Source organism: Melanerpes formicivorus, unplaced genomic scaffold, assembly GCF_026170545.1.
Source record: "Melanerpes formicivorus ecotype bairdi unplaced genomic scaffold, bMelFor1.0.p_v2 SCAF_17, whole genome shotgun sequence".
In the NCBI taxonomy this organism is placed as follows: domain Eukaryota; kingdom Metazoa; phylum Chordata; class Aves; order Piciformes; family Picidae; genus Melanerpes; species Melanerpes formicivorus.
The window spans coordinates 6,984,748-7,006,608 of NW_027142369.1; the positions used below are offsets into that span (position 1 = coordinate 6,984,748).

Genomic DNA, 21,861 nt, shown 5'->3' on the forward strand with positions numbered 1-21,861 from the left:
TTTAATTCTAAAAGTGTTTGGCTCCAACATCTTTGGTATCCAAACAATGCAAATCCTACATGACGGGAGCAGGGAAGTCATTCTGCCCCTGTACTCAGCACTGGTTAGGCTGTACCTTAAGTACTGTGTCCAGTTCTGGGCCCCTCAGTTTAAGAAAGATGTTGAGCTGATCAAATGTATTCAGAGAAGGGCAACAAAGCCGGTGAGGGGGTTGGAGCACAAGCCCTGTGAGGAGAGGCTGATGGAGATGGGGTTGCATAGCCTGGAGAAGAGGAGGCTCAGGGGAGATCTTCTTGCTGTCTACAACTACCTGAAGGGAGGTTGCAGCCAAGTAGGCTTGGTCTCTTCTCCCAGGCAATCAGCACCAGAACAAGAGGACACAGTCTCTAGCTGCATCAGTGGAGGTTTAGGCTGGATGTTAGGAAGAAATTCTTCACAGAAAGAGAGATTTGCCATTGGAATGGGCTGCCCAGGGAGGTGGTGGAGTCACCATCACTTTGAAGTGTTTAAAAAGAGACTGGATGAGGCACTTAATGCCATGGTTTAGTTGACTAGATGGTGTTGGGTGATAGGTTGGACTTGATAATCTCAAAGGTCTTTTCCAACCTGGTTAGTTTTGTATTTGAATTACCAAAATAAAATCCTGGTGCTTTTCCCCATGCCTGTTGCTATGGAGTAGTTTTACTGCTTTTAGTAGGGCCAGTGAAACTGGCAGGTAACCTTGGGGGTACCATTCAGTCTGATGCCTCATCTAGGGAACTGCTTGCTAAATTCACATTATATTTTCCCCTGGACAATCTCCTGGAAAACAGCTGTGAATCAGAAAGATCATAATCTGAAAATGCTGAGTTGCTCAAATCCAGCCAAATGCCCAGTTTGGAGACCTAAATTCCTACCGTAGGTGATGAGGTATGATAATAAAAACAACGTAGCTGCTGAATCTGTAATTTCTTCAATCAGGTACATTCCTCGATCCCTGTAAAGCCTCAGTAACTTCAGATGTGCATCATCAGTATTTTAAAAGGTTAGGGGGGGGGGGCGAAAAAAAGGGCAAACCAGAGATATCTGCCACTCCATTTCCATCCTGTTATATTTCAAAGGAGAATCAGATTACAGCAATTTTGCTTTAGTGATTCAGGCAGGGAGAAAAGCTTGCTTCAAATGATGCCCTCATCCATCTACTGCAGTGGAGAATTGCAGATAATTGCTGCTGACATATAGGTGGACACCATCTGAGTAGTACTGAATTGTAGCTTTATCTAAGCACTGTTCAAAGTACCTAAGGAAAAAGGGGGGTGGAGCAGATTCATATGGTCATTCATCTGAGGGATTTCTCATGCTGAAGGTGTTTACCTGGGTGTATGATCAGCATTCACTTGTTTCAAGGCAAGGTTGAAAATATCCTTCATTCCCACTAACACAGTGGGTAAGAAGAGTCTTCTTTGATGAGACTTTGTTTATTTCTGCTAATAAGAGCATCTGACTATCACAAATATTTTGAGTAAAACTCATTGCTAATTTTGAAATGAATTTGCAAATAGTTTTTATCTTCCAAAACTATAGTTTCAAAAACAAATTAGCTGAATTGCTTTCACTCAGCTACACCCTTGACTTCATTCACAGATATTGAATTGATTAGTTCTTGATAAGAACTGACTGAAATTCAGCATCTTAATTTAGTAGGGAAGTCAGAGATGGAGCAGACTCCCTGCAGACAGACTTTTCACAGGATTTACCTGTCCAGTTTAAGTGACCTGAAGTTAAGGGAAGCCGTGAGTTTCCAGAGGCTTGTAACCGGCAATAAAAACATTGATCTGCTGTCAAATTTAATCCCTTCTCCAAAGATTTGGAGAATTGGAGACTGAAAAAACAAACACCAACAGTCAGGAGTTCCTGCTGGGTTTTGTTTCAATATCTTTTCCCCAAACGTCAGTCTTGCAAGCAACATAATTGTTCTGCAACTCCTAGATAAATACAAAGGTCAGCTTACAGCAGAAACTCTGCATGGAAAATTTCAGCACGAACTGTTCACACTTGAATAGGTTATAAGCACACTGAGCACTGGGTAAGGAAAATCACCACTCTACCTGGCATCCATATGTATTGTATGTACTTTTGGGGGTTTTACCATCCAAACTTGGTCCCATACAATGCTTACAGTGAAGAGGGGATAGGTGAGATATGTTCCTGAAAAGTTTTGTGGTTGAGTTTTCTGCTCCAGAAATTCCCTGAGGAGCCATTGAAGGGACACCAAAAGCACGTAGCATTTTACTTGATGATTCATGATGCTTTCGTCACCTGTCTTTAAAAGTTTTGCCAAAAGAATTACTTTGGGCAGCCCAGGTCTGTGCCCATCAAAGCAGTCTTGCCTGCCAGCCAGCTGGTCGATAGGTTAGTGTGACCTTCTGCTTCCATGGTAGCTTGCTGGGGAAAAGATAAATAGCTTTTCTTCCACTGGACTCAGAGTGTCACAAGAGACAGCACATTTGAAGTCAACAAGGCTCTGAAACATCCTTGTTTGAAATTTCCCCTGAAATTCTTGCATTGTCATTATATACAATGGTTTAGCATCACTGAGCTCTCACCTCAGCAGCCAGAATCTCTGTTTCGTGGGCACAGAGGGCCATGCACCCCGTGATTGGCCCCTGCAGGGATTTGGCTGCTGGCAGACAGCCATCAAGAGCAGGGCAGTGGGCAACAGGCTTGGCCCTTGAGCCCTCGGAGGCTCCATGCGTAATGCCAGGAAAAGGTCCATACAATGTCCAGGGAGGTGGTCGAGGCCCTGTCCCTGGAGGTGTTTAAGCCCAGGCTGGATGAGGCTCTGGCCAGCCTGATCTAGTGTGGGGTGTCCCTGCCCATGGCAGGGGGGTTGGAACTAGATGATCCTTGTGGTCCCTTCCAACCCTGAATGATACTATGAATGTTTGCTGTATGTGAAATGGGCACATTGACAGGTTTTTAAGTTTTCCAGCTTCTCCTGGCCATACCTGAGCAGGACATGAGTCTGTGCAGGATTTTCTCCTGCTGTGTGGGTACAGTGCCTGGACATCATCATCAGGTGATGCCTTCCAATGCCTCAGTGCTATTGAGGGTGGGCAGGCGGGTTCTGGCTTTCATAAACAGCTGCAGCTCCCTTCCATTCTGCTCCTAAACACCTGCCCGCTTTTCAGCTACTGACAGAGAGGTGGAGCAGATGGGTGATCAGGTGCATTTTCTTTTTTTGTTAATCTCTCTGTAAAAGGAACACACAGGCCTTGAAATGTTCTGTTAAGCAAACGGCTGCAAATGAGGTGTGAAGCATTCAGTCAAGGTTATGCCACTCATTCTTCCATTTGTACTTCTTTCACCTACCTTGTGCTGCCCTTCTCTCTCCCCTTCCCCTCCCTCCCCGCCTTTTGTTTTTTTTTAAATGTGGTGGTAGGCATCAATTAGGTGAGGGCATTCCATTTTAAACATTGGGATTTTTACTCGGCCTGCTAAGGCTGTCAAGTCTAGTTTGCTGCTGAACAGTTCATGCTTTGGTGCTGGACAATGCATGAGTGTTTAAATTGCTTGAAATGTCTAATTGAATTATCCTCAAATTACGAATCAAAAAGGGAGAGGCTGTCTCTGACTCACAGGCTCGCTCCCTGGGATGTGTCTGCCATACTGCTGCTTTCCTTTATTTTCTTTATTTTCTTTCTGCTTCCGACTATGGCTGTGTTAAATGAAACCTTAAATACTGCAAACATTTCTGTTTGCGTGTGCAGGGGGAAGCGATGCCAAATGTAAAAGGAAATTTATTCACGTTCCGGCTCTGTGTTCTTTTTGTGCTGCACAAAAACGAGTTCATGAAAATTATATCCATGCATGGGAAAGCAAAACAGCCAGCTGCTATTTACAAGGCAACTTCCTTTCTCTTTCAGCCACAGTGATATATAATATAAAATGCTTCCAGCCTGATCTATATAAATGCCACTTTTTTTCCTCTGTTTTTTTTTTTTTTTTTTTTTAAATGAGAGCTCACAGATAAAGGAAACCAACAAGGCAGAAAGAAGATTTGATATATCTGTCCAGCGCTCATGATAAAACCAGCTTCTTTTAGAGCCTTTCCATTTATACAGGGGCATAGAAATTAAAGCTCGCAGGATTTTCTTTTCTTTCGAAGTTGTTAAGGGACAGAGCATCACATTGGCCCTGACCAGTCCCCCCCCCCCCCCCCCGCCTCCAGCAGCACTGGAGGCTAATCGGAAACTCTGGGCAGTGCAATAATGCATCTTTCATGGGTGCAATATTTGCACATCATTTTATAATATATTATCAGGGGGGTTTAACTACCTAGCCCCAGCCTCCATCATTTTGTTACCATACTGTAACTCATTCAGTGATCGTTGGTACCAGTGACACAAAGCGGATGATGGTGCTGCATCCTGTGCCCAGAGTTGCTCCATCTCTCCCTCTCCCCAGAAAATACCATTTCATGGCCTGCACACTTGATTCAGGCATTGGTGCCTCCCTTCATGGCTGCCAGATCCTCCCATGTGCTCTGTGTTAGTTGCTCAGGTAAGGCGCCCTTGCTAGAGCTCACAGCAGTGTATGAATGCTCACACCAGGATGGCCAGGGCTGAGAGAGCACCAGCATGTCACAGGCGCTGCTCAGATGCTCAGTCTAACCACGAGAATTGCTAATCCCCATGGATATACCAAACCATCCCACACTGCAAGACAGGAGCAGCAGGACAAGTGTTTAAACGTGGCAATGAGTGTTTTTGTTGTAACTAAACCCAAAAATAAACCAAGTTCAGAACATGCCATGAATCTTGGTATTAATATTCCCAGTACTTTCCCCAGAATACTAAAAAAAAAAATGTTAACTAGATTCAGGCCACTTTCAAGGGCAACTTCTTTGCTAACTTGCAGTTAGACAATTGTTTTTGTGCTATAAAAATGGGTGAAGACATAACAGTTGCAATAGAACCTTAAGGAAATGGCTTAGATAACATCTTTATTAAATGGAAGACAAAATCTGTGGGTTGTTCTTGATAGAAAAGAATTTTCTTTCAATATTAAGAATGTTAACAATTTAGTAACTGAAGACTACTACATAACCAAAACATCAGTTGTGGGGATTTTTAAAACTTCTTCTGAGGTCAAAGATGACACCTGCAGGACAAGCATGAGTAAATCAGAGCTTCTTTCAGCAGCAGAGAAAGCTGTAGTTTGAAACTAATTGTACTGGACATCTATCAGAATGATGTCGACCCTGGCAATGCACGTGTCCAGATGAAACCAGTGAAATGCACTTGATAATGATTGCTTATTACCAAAACCACAGAATACACTGAATAGCTCTCATTACAAATCTCTTGCTCCCTCTCCAAACAATATTAAAATCCAGTAATCTAATTTCTCTCTTGGCATTACAATGCTGCTTCCCAGAGATGGGCCAGTGGAGAAAGAGCACGCTAGGCAACACCAGGCTTTTCAGCATGGCAAGTTGCTGTGTCTTACATTATTTAGCAATGTTTTCAGCTATGCTTAGGATATAACCCTTGTTTTAGCTTTGGAGCTCTTCAGCTGAGCTCTGGTCTAACCAGATGTGCACCCAATACTCACATTGCTTGCTGAGAGCAGTGACACTTGGATCATCTTCAGACTTGCTTGTGCATTGATTCCTGTGATGATCTCACCATGACAAAAGCTCAGCCAAATGACAGTGAATTCTGGGCTGATATTTTTACTCTTAGTAGAACTTGAGGAACATTACTTGAATTCCACCAAGGCTGTGCCCTATCTTTTTCTGCTGACTGGTTTCCCAGTGGTCTCTTCGCAGTCATGGCAGTCTCCTCTGCAAAGTGATATCCCTCTTCCTCTCCTGCAGATTGGATGTATGGATGTTGACACAGCAACTTTGATGCCTGAAGCAGGGTCCAATGCCTTCCAGAGACATTTTCTTTCTCAGTGGTCACAGGGAGATTTTAATCTGGAAGTTTTCTTCAGCAAAACATTCTGATGCCTGCTGAGTATCATAGTAGATGGCATAATGATTATTGCTATAATTCATTAAACTGCCACCTGATACCTTTCCATTCGTGTTGGCCTGTTCTGTTTTAGGGCTTCTTTAAACTTGAATATGAAATCATTCCCAAGGGACGAAAGAAAACTGTTTGGGAATACTGCTTTGGGAATAAAAGGCAATCAAGATGCCTCTCCATTAGAAATAAAATCCTCCCACTCTCTGTCTGGTATTTAGCTGACCTCACTTAGGCACCTGGTGGTCCCAGGACAGTTACTTCAGGCTTCTTCTGTGGCTGGGGAAGGAAAATCCCTGATGTGAAGGAGAGTTCAGGTTGTGATTGTTCCTTAGCTTCAGAGGATCTCACACAGACTGTGCTCTTCACCTGTCTGTCAAAGGCACAAAACTGTGAGAGGTGAATCCTGGCCAAAGGATCCAAGTTTAGCTAATGTAAGTCAGTGTTCATCTGCTAAAGGACTGGTCAAAATCTTGCTTTTGTTCTTGTATGAAAAAGGGAGGGTGAAGTCCTCACAGGGAGTTAGAATATAAAATGGTGCAAATTATCCCTTGCACCAAAATAAACAAAGGTACAGAGTATTAAGTGAAAGATGAAGAAATCACTCTAAAACTCGAGTATGTTGTTAGGGAAACTGTGCATCTTTGGTATAAAGAGATGGGTTTTCTTGAGCTGCAGGAAGAAAACAAACAAAATTCCTTTGTTTATGAAGCTTCAGCAGTGCACATATCTAGGATTAAAACTGCAGCATTAGGGGAGACAGAGCCAGAACCCTGCTGAACACAGGTGAGAGCAGCAGCCACAAGCTTCTCCAAAACCAAAACATAAAAGTGTTCAAGCAAGCAGGGTTAATTTGGGCAGTAAGAGAAGTAAGTGCCTCAAAAGGCACTATAGCCATTCCTCTCTTCAGTTTCTCTTCAATGTGTAGACTGTTCTCAGCTACATAACTGACAGGACACAGGAAACTTTTACAAGTACATTTTTATTTAAAATAAAAATTAATTATGGTTCCTTCTTAAAATAGGGTACTGCACAATCTGTATATGCAACACAGTTTTTGGTACAGAACATACTTATTGAGCAATATCCTTAAATACTAAATATACATTAATGGCTTTTTTGAGAAACATGACAACATTAATTCTGATATTGTTTTTCTCTTTAGTCATTTAACCACTGATACAGATTTCCTATGAACAATATTTGTTTTTATCTGTACATGTGGTACACAGTCAAGAAGGCAGATCTTAGAATATTTACATTCATGCATTGATTTAAACACACTATTTTGCAGTTTAAAATAATATATTTTTGTTTGTACAGGTGCAGGGAGTCTTGTAGATACATATCTGTCATAGACCTGATTCTCCATCACTTGGCAGCATCTGTGGTCATGTCCTGTTGGAGGACCACACTTGCTTTACATACTGTGACCATATGGCATGCAAGGACCTGGACAATTAGGTCTCTGTACAGATATGTATCAATATATTTATAACTTATACTTAGTTGAACTTTTCTCCTTCCTTCCATGTCTGTTTTTGCAGCATCTATCCAAGATAGAGGTGCTTTCCTGGGCACACCATTGTGTCAGGTCTGAAACTGGAAGGCTTCAGCTCCACTTCCCTGGCACTGCTGAGAACTGGGGAAACTCAACACTTTGAAGCTCAGGCTCTTAAAGTGCATTCCCTGCTTGTGTCTGCTAGTAGTGATCCTTGAGAAGACATTTTGAGTTGATGCTCTCCCTCAGACTGAACACAGCAGTTTTCTGAGTCTCTCTGGTGGTGGTCAAAGCAGAATAGTTAACTTCTGTGTAGAAATTGGCCACTTTTGCATTTGCTGGGGGTCAGGCTATTTTGTGAAAGGAGCTATGCAGGATCTTTTTACACCTGGTATTTTTGGTGATTAAAACCAAACCTGAAGTACTGGTAAAGCTGCATTTTGATTGCCAGTTCCCCAGATTCAGGGTCATTGCTTAGTGAAGCCCTGAATTGTAGTGCAGTAATGAAGCACAGAAGCCTCTTTATAAAAGCTTTGCAAGTAGTCTCTAGAGTGTTAAACACAACCTTAAACCACATCAGTAAACTTTAGAAATCATTCCTCCAATGCTTTTCTAGCCTGTCTTTTCTGAGAAATTACATCTGCTTCCACTATACTTTTGCAAGTGCCTTTCTGAAGATCTCCTGAAATTTTGGCTCAATGTAGTCAACTGTAGGGATCTAAAGATAAAACTACCCCATGCAAGATCTTCCATCTTTCCTTGCTGTGCAGCTGTGTGAGTGCTGAGAGAAAAGGTTCTGGACAAGCAGAGGAGCAGCTCTCAGTCTGTCTGCTGCAGGTCTTCTGTGCCCATTGAATTATAAAAGCACACTGGGGAATGGCTTCTTAAGAAACAGTGTGGTGACGTGCCCAAGTACACACATTTGATATCAGCATGTTGGATATAACAATAGCATATATCTGTCTATGCAAATAAGATACATCTATATCTCACAGAATACTGCCATAGAGCTGGTAAGTATTTTTATCTTGATTATACAGGTGGGTAAATTGAGGCACAGAGAGGCAAAATTACTTGCTAGTAAACATCAGATCAGCAGGAGAGTTGAAAACAGATCCTAGTCCTCACGTCTTCTTCCTTATGCCCTGCCTCCATGCTCTCCATGAAGTTTGCTTGTGAGTTAAGTCATGCACCAAGATTTTCACTAGCAAGGACATTTTACCATTGACATCACTGGAAATCTGACAGTGTCTGGTGACCATCTCTCTGGACTTTTTCTTGCAAAAACAGACACATTTTGATGGACATAAGATACAAATCCCATTTGTGATTTTGGCCATACAGAACACGCCTTTAAAGCTGTATTAGGAAAGAAATAAAATCAACAACTGTTGTGAGAAAGTGCTAATCCTGAGCCTGTATCATGCTAAACTCATTTTCATTTATACTTTACACTCTCAGCTAAACATGCAACCAGTCTCAGACTATGCCATGTTTAGGCAGAAACAACTGAAGTAAAAAAACAAAGGCAAACATAGGTAACTACACCCAAATTAACGTTATAGCTTAAAAAGTACTCTAGAAATATACTTGCAATATTTTTACTATAGTCCGTAGGGGCTAAGTGCTTTAGGCAATCAACATTCGGGATACTGGACTCAAAGTGTCAATTCTGTCATTTACTCCCATTTTGGAGCTAGGAGTGTATCACTGTCTCTTGTGCAACCACACCACATGACCATGGCAGAGAATGATAATACTCTTGGGCAAAGGGTCACTGACTCCCTTTCAATTCTGTAATTGCATTCATTTCTTGAGAAAATCTAACCTTTAAAAAATAATTGTATGTAGCTAAACTTCTTCTACATAGTGACAACAGGCTAAAAAGCAAAATGAGTAATTACATAAACTCCTCAACAGCCTTGTATAGCAGCATTTCATTTTATCATTGAGAAGATACTTCTATTTACACACACTCTATTGTTCAATAGGCCATAGAAAACTACAGATGGGCCTGAGCTGAAACTGCTGATTTAAATATCCTGGAGGTTTTTTTTGTGTGAAGGTCTGCAGAACTTCATCTTTAGCTACCTTCAGGCCAAATTCTGCCTCCTGGTGACAGACCAGTCACAGACAGGAATGCATTCAAAATCGAGGTCTGATTCCTGCAGTTCAGGCACATCCTTACATAAAACTGAAAGCATCGGTGTGTTGCAGTACTGAGGGACGTGATGGCCGGGGCACTGTCACATCCTGGAGCAAGACTGGGTCAGTGCCTGGGAGTTACTCACCAGCATGGAAACTGAGTGGTATTGAAGTTTGATGTTCAGACAAGAAGCCAGGGTGGAAATTTGTCTTTCACTGCATCACTACTTTCAGCACAGAGGTAAGTGGAGACATACACATGGAGGTGTGACATGAAGGAAAGTCCTCAGGAGGTGGGGAGAGACTAGCCTTATCACCTTTATCACATGGGTTATGTACTGAATCTAACCTGAGATCCTAACTGAAATGAGTTTGGGTGGATTCAGCTTTGCTTTAAGTAGTCTGCAATCCACTTTATGGAAAGCACAGCACTAAGCTATTACACTGAATTTGGCACAATTGGCAGTCTCTGCCAAGAAGAGGCAGAGACTGAATTAACACAGTGGGTTACAACCAGCTTACCAGACCCCCAAAAGTGGTCCTCCAAGACAGACCTAAAATGTCCTTGATAGGTCAGTTCAGAAGACTTGACACTTTCAGGAAAGAACACTAATCAGTGAAAGAAAACAACTTCAAAGGGCTGCTAGTCCTTTTAACACTGTCCTGACCAAATACACTAAAATGTAAAAAATCCCATCTTTCCTGCAGAGATCTCCCTGGGGAATCAGCATGATGCAAGCACAGAGAAACATGTAGAATTTCACAATGGGAAAAACATTCTTAAAGATAAAAAAAGCGTGATGAAAAAAATATAAAGTAATAACGTTCAAAGCACCTCTGAACTTCTCCCTTTCAACAGCAACGTTAATTGCCAAAAACTTACACTTTCATTTCTTTTACTTGAAAAGTCTTCTGCCATGGAAATTGCATAGTCATCAGACCATAGATTAATTTCCTGGGATAAGTCACAAGTTCATGCAATTTTTGGTTGCTTGATGGCTTAACAGAAACCTTTGTTCCCTTTTAAATAATGAAATAATATGAATGATAAGAATGAAGCATAGGCGTACAAAACTGCACAGGCTGGCGAAGCACGTAGGTGACACCTCCCACCCTTGACCCTCAGAACCATTAAATAAGCTGCAGATCATCTCCTCAAAAGATTCTATTTCAGCAGCTTTTTGTGGACACTCAATTCAAACTGAAAAGTGGGGCAGAAGAGAGGAAGAAGTGGGAGGCATCGTGACATCGCTTTCACGAGATGCAGCATGCAGTGCTTATGCCTTTGTGAGGCCTTTTCTCTGGGCAGCCCAAGTGGGCGAGTTTATCCTCCCTTGGAGAAGCAGCAAGCCTGGAGAGCAGCCTGCTTTTCTCTTCTGAATCGCTGATGCGTACGCTATTTCTGAAATGAAGTCCTTGGCCACAGAGCTCCTTTCGTTGCCTTATTTGACCCACCTTGCACGCTCCACATGTGTGCTTTGAAAGTTTACCACCTCCTGCGCCTCGGCGGGGTTTCAGGGATTATACAACCGCATTGTTATCAACTGTTTTGTTGCTTTGGGAGGAGGTCATTGCATATTCAGCCCGACTGGTTCCATTCTCTTCTTTTCTCATTGGTTTCCTTGAGTGATCCCAGGTTTGGTGACGTATAGATAGGCAGGATGAGGAGGAGAAGAAAGGACAGACATAAACATTTTTTTTTCAATACAGATTGAAAGCAAGGACATGCAAGATGCATCATAATACCAAACTTTTCTTGTCTATTTTTCCTCTTCTGAACAAAGGCCAAACTAGTAATTAAATTCTGTCAAGCCTCATGATCCACATTAAGGCCTCATGATGGGCTATTTGTCTACGTATAGATACAGATGTGCATGTTGTCTGAGATGAAGGCTGCTGGAAGGAGAACCTTTCACTACCACCTTCATCTCTACAATGGAGGCTGGGGTGTGAGGTTAGGCTATGCCCTAGGGCACTCCTAGGCCTTTCTCCTGAAAGTGCCACATCATTCAAACTGGGGCAATGACCAAGTCTTTCCACCGAGGGCCTGACTCAATCACCAGCCACCAAAAAATCACAATATTTGATCACTAGAGGAGGACTCATCTGACCAGTGCAGATAGGTACATCTGTGGTGAAGACCCCAAATTACCTTCACACTCAATGAAAAGAAACAGTTACTTATAAAACAGAGTTCAGGACAACTTGAAGTGGACACCCAAAATAATTCAGGTGCTTTGTGCTCAAGGCATTCATGTTTCCCTGCACTGTTTGTGAATGGAGGCTAATTTACTAGCCCATACATAGATGCCCATGTTCTGAGTATCTGGCTCATAACTAAAACATGATGCCTGCTGTGATCTACCAGGCCCCCAGCACCAACCACCCTTTTTATTTTGTTTGGTGGCCACTGGTACTTTTTGGTAGCACAGTCCAGGAACACCAACGCTAATTGTGAGACAATACAGAAAATGCCCAGCAAGTGCAGAAAACTGACAAGCATCTGCACATCACAGAACAAAATCATATTTATCGAGGGTTTTGAAGTGACTTTTGAAAAGGGAGACCTAAGTGTAAGTCCTGTAACAGACCATGGTTACATCATGTAAGTGTTTCCCCTACTAATTGTCTTCTCAAAAGTGATGTGAACTTTATTTAAAGCTGAAGTTTTAAATACAGTAAAGGGAAAAAGCTTTGGTGTTTCCACAGAAATATTTCAGACATTGGTGCCCTGACTTCATGGTGCTTCTGAGGGCATAAAGAGGACCAGATAAATGCAACAGAACACTCAGTCTGTGATATTGTTCTTGATATTGTTTAAGAAAAACCTCAACAATTAATAAAAAGTGGTTAATGACATTTAATTTCAGCAAAGTATTAATGAAGGACTTATGAAAAATGATTACAGAAAGATAGATTTATGTTGTTTGTAATTTCAAAAATAATTCTTATGATTCTCTTGAGCTGATAAGAGTTAAGGCTTGTTAATATTAGCCATGATTCCAGCTGTTAGAGAATGGAAATGAAGGGGAGATGAAGAGTTGTTGAGACCAAGGTTGGTTGACCATTTTTCAGCCATTAACATGTGTCTGTGTGAATCAGACACAAGGTCCTGTGGCTCTGTCTTTCATGACCCTTTAAAGCACCCAGGTGCCAAAGGGTGGGGGTGACAACAGGAATGGAGAATCTGATGGCAATACTCCTTTCATATTTTCCTGGGCAGAAAAATGGTGTGGCTGTCTAAACTCTTCTGCTGCTCTCAAAAAGTGTGTGTGTGTGTATGTGTATATATATACACACACACACACACACAATATATGTGTGTATATATATATATTCCTTCCCCCCAGTTCCAACCCTGACAATCAGTTCATAAGTGGTCAAAAAATGAAGATATTTCAGCCACTTCTACTCGCTACTTGTGTCCTGTTAATCCCATTCTTGCTTTATTTTGGTCTTCCAAAATAAAGACCTTCCTTTTCCTCTCCTTTTTTTTTTTTTTCTACATTTTTCTTTTTTCTAGAACTGATTTTAAGACTGACTTCTGCTGTCTTCTTGAAGCACTTTTTTCTTTCCTCTTCCTTTTTTGCTTCAGTTTCTCTTCCCTGAGAACTGCCGCTTGCTCTTTCCCCTCCTCAGGTTGGTCTCCCAGCACAGACCTGGGGAGTTTAGAGACTCTGTTCTGATGGTGAGACCTCTCTGCAGACACTGCTGGAGAGACTGACAGTGATACTACATCACTGGCACAAGCATGCATTGGATGTTTATTTTCTCAGAGTCTGCAAACACCAGAATGGAAATTTTTTCACGGTTATGCTTCTGCCTTATCAATGGCTAAGGGATAGCGCTAGTAAAGCAGGGCAAGTATTTTCTTGAGTCTCAGTGAAACGACTCTTTGTTTGTCAGACACACGCACTTATCTCACTAATCAAAATAGACCTGTCTAGTGATATATGCAAAACAATTTTGGCCTTTTGCTTCCTTTCATCTGCCCTTTTGCAATAGGGCACTAGCTATTTTTGTAACACTAGCTCGGTGCATCACTGGCTCATTTTCACCTCAAATTTCATTGGCTGTTGAGATCCAAGCATACAAGTTTTCCTCTTCCTCTTAGGTATTTTCTACCTAATGAGATCAATTATGCATGATATAGAATAGAATAGAATTAACGAGGTTGGAAAAGACCTTCAAGATCATTAAGTCCAACCTGTCACCCAACACCACCAAATCAACTAAACCATGGCACCAAGTGCCTCATCCAGTCTCTTCTTAAACACCTCCAGTGATGGTGACTCCACCACCTCCCTGGGCAGCCCATTCCAATGGCCAATCACTCTTTCTGTGAAGAACTTCTTCCTAACATCCAGCCTAAACCTCCCCTGGCGCTGCTTGAGACTGTGTCCTCTTGTTCTGGTGCTGATTGCCTGGGAGAAGAGACCAACCCCCACCTGGCCACAACCTCTCTTCAGGTAGATCTTCTTACATGTAATACTCCAAGTCCCCTTTCAGATGAAGTGCTATGGCCATGTATTTACGCATTTCCATTCCAGAGTTGCTCTTCATTGGTAAAAGGGATGTTTCAAATTAGTGAAGGAATTAATAGGGAACTATTCATATCTGTGATATACTCACTTGGTGGCAGTCGAAACGGGCTGTCTGCTAAGTAGTTTGCATTGCTTTACAGTATGGCTTGCTACACATTGTGCTTTGATGTTTAGCAAACAATTTGGCACGCACTTCATGCCAAACATCTGTGAATGACACATGCAACTTTGTACAGCCCCCTGAATCGATGCGTCAGAGTCCATAATGATCTCTCCACCATGCATGCATTAATCTACATGAGTCCTAAAATCAAGAAATCATCAAACACCCATTTAATAGCGCATTTCATACATCAAGTTTAAATTTCAAATGAGGTTCTCATTTTAGTATAACTCTTATTATCAAAGAAACCCCTATTAGCATGTCATGCTGGCTTGTGCCAGTTCTCCGCAGAGTCTTGTGTAAAGATCAATGTAATGATGCACATTCACATGGAATTTGTATGTTCGGTCTTTAGAAAATTTCCTGGGGGAAACACAGCTCTTTGCCCTTTATCATGTCTAGTCAGAAAACTCAGTTGGTATGTTTGAGAAAACCTGCTCTGCCAGCTTTGGCTACTCAAGCAATTTTGGCATAGACCTACCGTCTGCAAGGCAGTTGTGTGGGAGGGTCTTAGGGAATGGCTTCACCTCTTCCCTCACTTGTATATACTTAAGAAAATCTCTATATATGACTTTTCAGACAAAAACAAGCAAAAACTGAGAAAACTATTCTTTCAGTCGGGACTTACTGAAGCCATTCAAGATCACCTGGAAATGGGAATGTAAGTTTGGTTCAGAAGAGTAAACCACAACAGAGTTTAAAAGACACAACACTATCCACATGCTCATATTTTTTCAAGTGCTTTGTGTTGGAAGGGGTGAGAGCTAAGAATAAAATCTGATTTCATAAAACAAGCCTGAGCCTTGCAGACCTGTTTTTTACTGCCTACATCCATAGCAATATCTCTTTTGAAAGCCAGTGCACCATGGCCAGCATCTGTGAATGTCAAGCCCCAGGGAAACCCATCCAATTAGGAGGGGGTGAGCTCTGGGCTGGTAGCAGAGAATTGAAGGATCTTAAATTCACCTCTTTCTGGGCTTCCATGCCTGACTCAGCACTGCCAGGAGACAGCTGTCTCCACTTGGGATTTGCTGTCCCGGATTATCCTCAGAGAGAAACCTCTTGCCTATTTCTCACAAAATGGGAATAGAGTGTCATTCTTCTTTTAAAATGCAGTTAGAAGAGGAAAGGCCATTTCAGCCTCTCTGCTGTGTGTTGTTGGAAGAGGTGCCCAGTGATGACAAAATCACAGTGCAGCTCCACTCTTTTGTGAGCAGTGATACAAAATTGTAAAACTTACTTAAAATGCACCTAAAAAAATAATTAGAAATTACATTGTATGAATATCAATATCAACTGGTATTTTACCAACAGTGAAAGCCACAAGGTATCTCTCTACTGCCTTTGCACACCTCTACCTGTGCCAATGTACAAGGTACCTGTGCCAAAAATCCTTGTGTGTTTTCAGTTCCTCTCATGAAGGCACTTCTAAGAACAAGTAAAGAACTTGTTTCTCCTCCCAAAGCAATTTCACCTCAAGATGCCTCCTACCATGAACAAAGCTACTACCAAACTCTGTGGGCAGCCCCACTTTTGCATGTTGCAGCACAGAGCTGTGAGATGGGGAATGACGAGCAGCCATTGAGCTGCTCTACTGGTGAGCATCACAGCAGGTCTCCCGTGCTGGCAATGGCCTGTGCTGGGACATGTGTGCAGCTGCTGATCCCTGGGGCAGAGTGACAGAGGGGAAGAGGCAAATCAGAGAGCTGAAGATGTATTGTTTATATGTGCAACTGAGCTTCAAAGCTCTTCTCCATACTGACGAATATTTCATGATCTATAAACACATAAAAATTAATGATTTTCAGTAAAATTTGGTCTCACATGACACACCCCTTTGCTTCACAGGATTGGTCTATCCTGATGTGCTGCCTGTGCACAGCAGAAATATCTAAGCTACCTACATACCAGGAGACATCCAACTGCAGCAAGCATCTTCTTGGGTTAAAAAACTTGTCCAAGAAACAGGGTAAATATCTGGTAAATATATTTTTACTCAGCTTCATCTCCTGAGCTAGGATGCTAGCAGTACCTGGGGCAGCTACGTTTAGAGTTTTTGGCTAGACTTCACTGCTAGAGGCCCAGACAAGATGATATATGGGCTACAGTCACACTTCAAAAACATCTTTATTTAGCAGATACAGGATCAGAACAGAAGAATTAATTTTCTAATGTTATTCAATTACTAGACTGTGTCTCTAAGCAGCCTGAATGTTTATAAGAACACAGAGAAGGTGAATGAAGGCTATTTACAGCTCAGTACTGAGGTTGTTCAACAAATGGCCATTTGATTCATGTTGGCCATCAGCCACCAGAGGTGAATCAGTTCCCACAACAGCAACTGGTGACAGAATCAAACTTGCTTTCTAAGACTGCTAGAGTCCTGCTAGAGGGGTTCAATGCATTGACAGCAATTGCTTTCGGGGGTACAGCCATTGAACTTGTCTGCAGCTGCCCACAATGAGCAAGTCGGTGGCCGAATGGCCAGCCTGGTGCTAATGCCCAGTTATATGGGGCACATGTTAAAGGACATTTTTCCTGGAGATAGTTTTGAGTAATGGAAAGAGTCACCAGAAAAAAAGCCAGCAACAGTATGAGTCATTTTTATTTGACAATATAAAGACAGAAATGAAAGAAGAAACATTAAGGATGAACATTCTCTGAAACCTCCGTTTTTCTCTGTTAAATCAGATCACAGCCATATGTGGAGCATCTATCTGTCCAGCAAACAAGAAGCATACTATTCATGACTTGTTGAAAGAGGTTACCGGCTCAACTACATCCCATGTACAAAGCAATTGTTTTACAGTTATAATAATAAGCCGCTCCATCCAGACAACCTTTGGCAGTGCACTCACTATCACTCAGCTTTTTTGAGGACCAGTGTTCAATACTCTCAGTTTCCATACTCTGAATTGCTCAAAGCCTTTATTTACATATATTCTCTGTGTTTACATAGAAGTACATAGAATACATAGAATAAACCAGGTTGGAAGAGACCTTCAAGATCATCGCGTCCAACCCATCAACCAATCCAACCCACCTAAACAACTAAACCATGGCACCAAGCACCCCATCAAGTCTCCTCCTGAAAACCTCCAATGACAGCAACTCCACCACCTCCCCAGGCAGCCCATTCCAATGGGCAATCACTCTTTCTGTATAGAACTTCTTCCTAACATCCAACCTAAACCTCCCCTGATGCAGCCTGAGACTGTGTCCTCTTGTTTTGGTACTGGCTGCCTGGGAGAAGAGACCAACCTCCGCCTGTCTACAACCTCCCTTCAGGTAGTTGTAAAGAGTAATAAGGTCACCCCTGAGTCTCCTCTTCTCCAGGCTAAGCAACTCCAGCTCCCTCAGTCTCTCCTCATAGGGCTTGCATTCCAAACCCCTCACCAACTTCATTGCCCTTCTCTGGACTTGTTCCAGCAAGTCAACACCCTTGCTAAACTGAGGGGCCCAGAGCTGGACACAGTACTTGAGGTGCGGCCTAACCAGACATCTCCAACATCTCCAGACTGGTAAGTTAGATAGTCCAGCATCTAAAAGGCAAACTGTCTTACCCTAGGGGTTATTACTTATTACCCCAATATGTCATGCTTTTGAATTACTCTTCCAAACTAGGAAGTTTTATAGGTAACCTTGAGTGATATTACCTGCATTGTTTGGAAGGACTATAGGGGTTGGACTCGATGATCTCTGAGGTCTTTTCCAGCCTTATTGATTCTATGATTCTATGACTATGTACACTTGGTTACTTTCTGTTTTGGATATTTGATGGAGGTCTCCTTCATCAAGCTGTATAGCCACTTTGTTCCTCATAAAAAATGAGGCGTGTCTTTGGTGAATCAGAAAAGACTGTTCTTTCCCCAGAGATCTTTGAATACTTCTGTCTTAGCCAGGTCAGCTGATAGTCAGCTAGTGGTCAGCTGATAAATAAGGTTTAAAAAGAATGTAAGCATACAATTTTTAACATCTTCAGACCTTTTCTGTCTTCCATGAGAGGAGAAAGGGAGAATATCTGTGCAAGGGCACACTGCTAGGACCATTATGCAAAAGGAGGAAGTCATGTTGTATCGATAGGCTTTGATCTAACCCTGAGACACCATCTCCTATGAAGAGTCTCTTCTTTTGTCTGTTCACATGAGCATTTTTCCAGCCTGCAGTTTATGGCTAATTCAGCTCTCCCTCACAGCCATTTTTAGCTGACCAGTTTCTGGAGTACATTTAAACAAGCCCTGCAGGCATGTGGGCGATTTCTGTTTTGGAGTGGTTCATGTTCCCCTTTGACAATCAAATTCCCCTTGCTGTGCACAGATTGAAGATCTGGCCTTTGCTGAGTGCTTCTCTCAGGGAAACAAAAAAATCCATATGGGCCTGCTCTGCAGTCATTCATCAGCATTTAGAGGTTCCTGACCTGGTGTGCTCAAGCTGCAAAATGTGGTGGGCAGATCTCTTTCTGCAGAGGAGCATACACCTCAGCCTGCTGAAGCTGTTCTGGGTATATCTGGAGAGGATTTGGCCTGTTCAGATTGCAAGTAATTGCAGTAGATTGCTGAGCCACACGTGAAATTTGAGAAGTGGAGTTTAGCCTTCATTTATTTTCAGTAGTGCAAAGTCAGAGTAATTCCACAGTCTTTGTTGGGCTTGAGGAAGATTTGTTCTCATTTACAGAGGAAGATCTGTCCCTGGGAGACTAAGGTGATGCAATCACATTTCCTAATAGGTCTTCAATAAAGCTCACTTCAGAATTATGCTCCAACACAAAACTGATGTCAAGGAAGAGAAGCAGCTTTATTTTCAGGATACTGGACTATTAACTGACATAACAGATAAAAGTACTTTCAGTGACCCTTCTCATTACAGCCCATTCTTTACATTCCCTTTAATGATCTTTGAAAGGTTTTATTGACTGGAGGGATATTACAATGTGTGCTACCTGTTGGGTGCTCTCAGTGCATTGTCAATATGTTTTGATGAGAAAAGGCAGAAACTGAATAGGTCTAATGTAAAAAAGCGAGCTCAGGCTGTCAGCCTTCCAGCCTGGCAAAAAGCCACTAAATGAAAAACAACAACAACATCAAAGACACTAACTGCATGGAATTAAGGCACTTTGCTTTGAACAAAGCCAAAACATACCCAGAGGATGGCCATTGCTATGCCTAGCAGTGTGCTACACACACTGGCAGTGCTGGACAAATTCCTGCTCCTCAAAGCCCTGCCCTGCCACAGAGCAGTGTAGGCAGCTCAGGTACACTCATGGAGCTCAGTTCAAGGCACACCATTCTCTGCCAAGCAATGCAGAAACAGCCTGGGATATATGTAGCACCCAGATAACTAGGATTGTATGTAACTCTATTGCATGGGCATGGTCTACCCTAACAAGTCAATAACTTACAGAGAATAGCCAGCTCCAATATCTGTCCTAATTTCTTAGAGAAAACGATAAACAAGTTTGACCCATCTCATGTAAGAAGAAGAAGAAACAGGGGATGGAACTGGTCTCAGGGAACACCAGAAAAGAAAAGGGCATTTGAAAGGAATAAAAGGGGAAAAACCACAGATGAATTGAGCTGGAGATGCAAAAGAAAAGAAAAATTATTTTATTTTTACATCTCAGAAGAATAATGGTTTGAATTGGGACTGCTGGAGGAGGAAGCAGGGAGAGAGGCAAAACTACACAGCTTCAAGAAGGAAACTGATGTTTATGAAAAGGATCAAATGCCACAATACTCACAATACCAGGGACAGACAGGGTGACCCAAGGGTCCTGTTCCAGTTCCATGTTCCTAAGATGTCTAGGCTGCCACTCTGAAGTATCAAAGTAGGAATACTGACTGCTTCAGAGAACCAAAATGACCAATGTTATGGGAAAAATAATTTCCCTGGACTTCAGGTGCAACCTCTGCTCCCCTGGTGATTCTCAGTGATCAAGGCAATACCTATAGTGAGAACTGGATACAGGGTGAGCTGCTCTACTATGGCACCCAGGTCTGGCTGATGGCTCAAAACAGGTAACACCTAATAATGAAGGCAGCACATTCTCCTGCTTTTCCCCCCAATTTCATGGAGATCAGAAGGAGGAAGAGAGCATCATTCCCCAGAGGCCTCCTGTAAACTTTCTCCAGACTAGTGCAGTCTGGATGCATTACTGCAGTGGTGGCATTAAGCTACTGTCTCACTAAAATCAGTCATGGAGCTTGCGTAACACTGGACAGAAGTTTAAGGCTGTCCCCAAACTGGACTCTGCATGTTCTCTATGAATGCACATTCAAGTCTGAGCCTTCATTTCTGTGTATATCTGTGAGAGCTGTTTATGTCTCACAACAAAACTGAAACACAAACGTTCTCAAGGGTACTGGCGTGAAGGCAACAAACACTGATCTGCTTATCTCTGCCACTCAGTAGTACAAAAACAACAGTGGAAGCTCAAACTAACATCTTTCTTTTAGTCCTTTAAAATTCACCACTTTAGGTACATATTGAACAACACCTAATAATATTCAATACGTTCTATCTTCAATGAGCTTAACAGACATTGACTAGGAAATCTGAAGAAATGTGATTTTCAAGTGTCCATCTGTACCAATCCTGATCCACACCTTGTTTTGTTCTATCACATAGACAATACATCTAAAACATATATCTTGATCAAAACTTGACAACTTCCTATCTGCTTCTACTCAGCTACAGTGAGGCCAGAAAAATACATTTAAAAAAGACTCTTTATCTGGGCTCCCACTTAGAAGTTGTCCTTATAAAAAGGGAAAAGGTGCAGGGATCGCTTACCATGTCTGCAAACTGGTGCTGTACTGTGGGTCAGAGTGGGCATCAGTTGGAATAATAAGGGCAGAGAGAGGAGATGAGCAAGGGATGCTCTTCACTACTCTCTTGCTGTCTCTGATGGATAGTGTGTCTCTCACCAGCTACATGACTGTAGATACTGATATCTTAGGCAATGGATTTTTCCATCCCCATAACAAAGTTGATCATCTGTGCTACTTTGTGAGTAGATTTTTTTTCCGAACATAGATAACTACCTTGTTCTTTGATCCTTACAAATATAGACAGCAATTTGAATGATGGACTTGATCCATGTAGCAGAACAAGGCTATAGCTATTTCACTGAATTATTTAAATAGAATTTTACAACATTATTTAAATAGCAATAGTTAATTTCTATGTAGATGAACCACAATTCTCTGCAGATTTTATCTTATAGAAATATCTTTAATAGAGGACTCTTTGCAACACAAATAAATGCAAGGAGCTGAGAAAATTAAAACTTGTAAAATTAACTGAGTTTTTCAACTACCTAGATCACTTGGAATTTAAGGTAACCTGTCTCTTCCAGGAACTAGATTAAGATCACTGATTTCCAAGAGCTGATTTCTGACTTCCTTCACTCAGAGAAGACTGCAGAGCCAGACACTGCTCTTTGAATGACAAATGCAAACCCACTGTAAGTGGACTGTATAAGTTGGTCCCAGCCTTCCT

The 21,861-nt window shown here is 42.0% G+C and overlaps 1 protein-coding gene across 5 annotated transcripts in view; it reads right to left on the reverse strand.

Annotated features, from left to right (window-relative positions):
• The window catches only part of PRIMA1 (proline rich membrane anchor 1), a 149,486-nt gene that overhangs the window by 88,463 nt on the left and 39,162 nt on the right, over positions 1-21,861 (reverse strand). For 2 of the 5 annotated variants that reach the window (XM_068148825.1, XM_068148824.1), the window contains one exon: positions 6,989-11,278. The exons of 2 other annotated variants lie outside the window; for them this stretch is intronic. In XM_068148825.1, the coding sequence (XP_068004926.1) occupies positions 11,179-11,278 (100 nt within the window). In that variant the 3' untranslated portion in view covers positions 6,989-11,178. Of the gene's footprint in view, positions 1-6,988; positions 11,279-14,289; positions 14,506-21,861 lie in introns of those variants that run through there. One more of the 5 variants, XR_010988626.1, reaches the window with a different exon arrangement.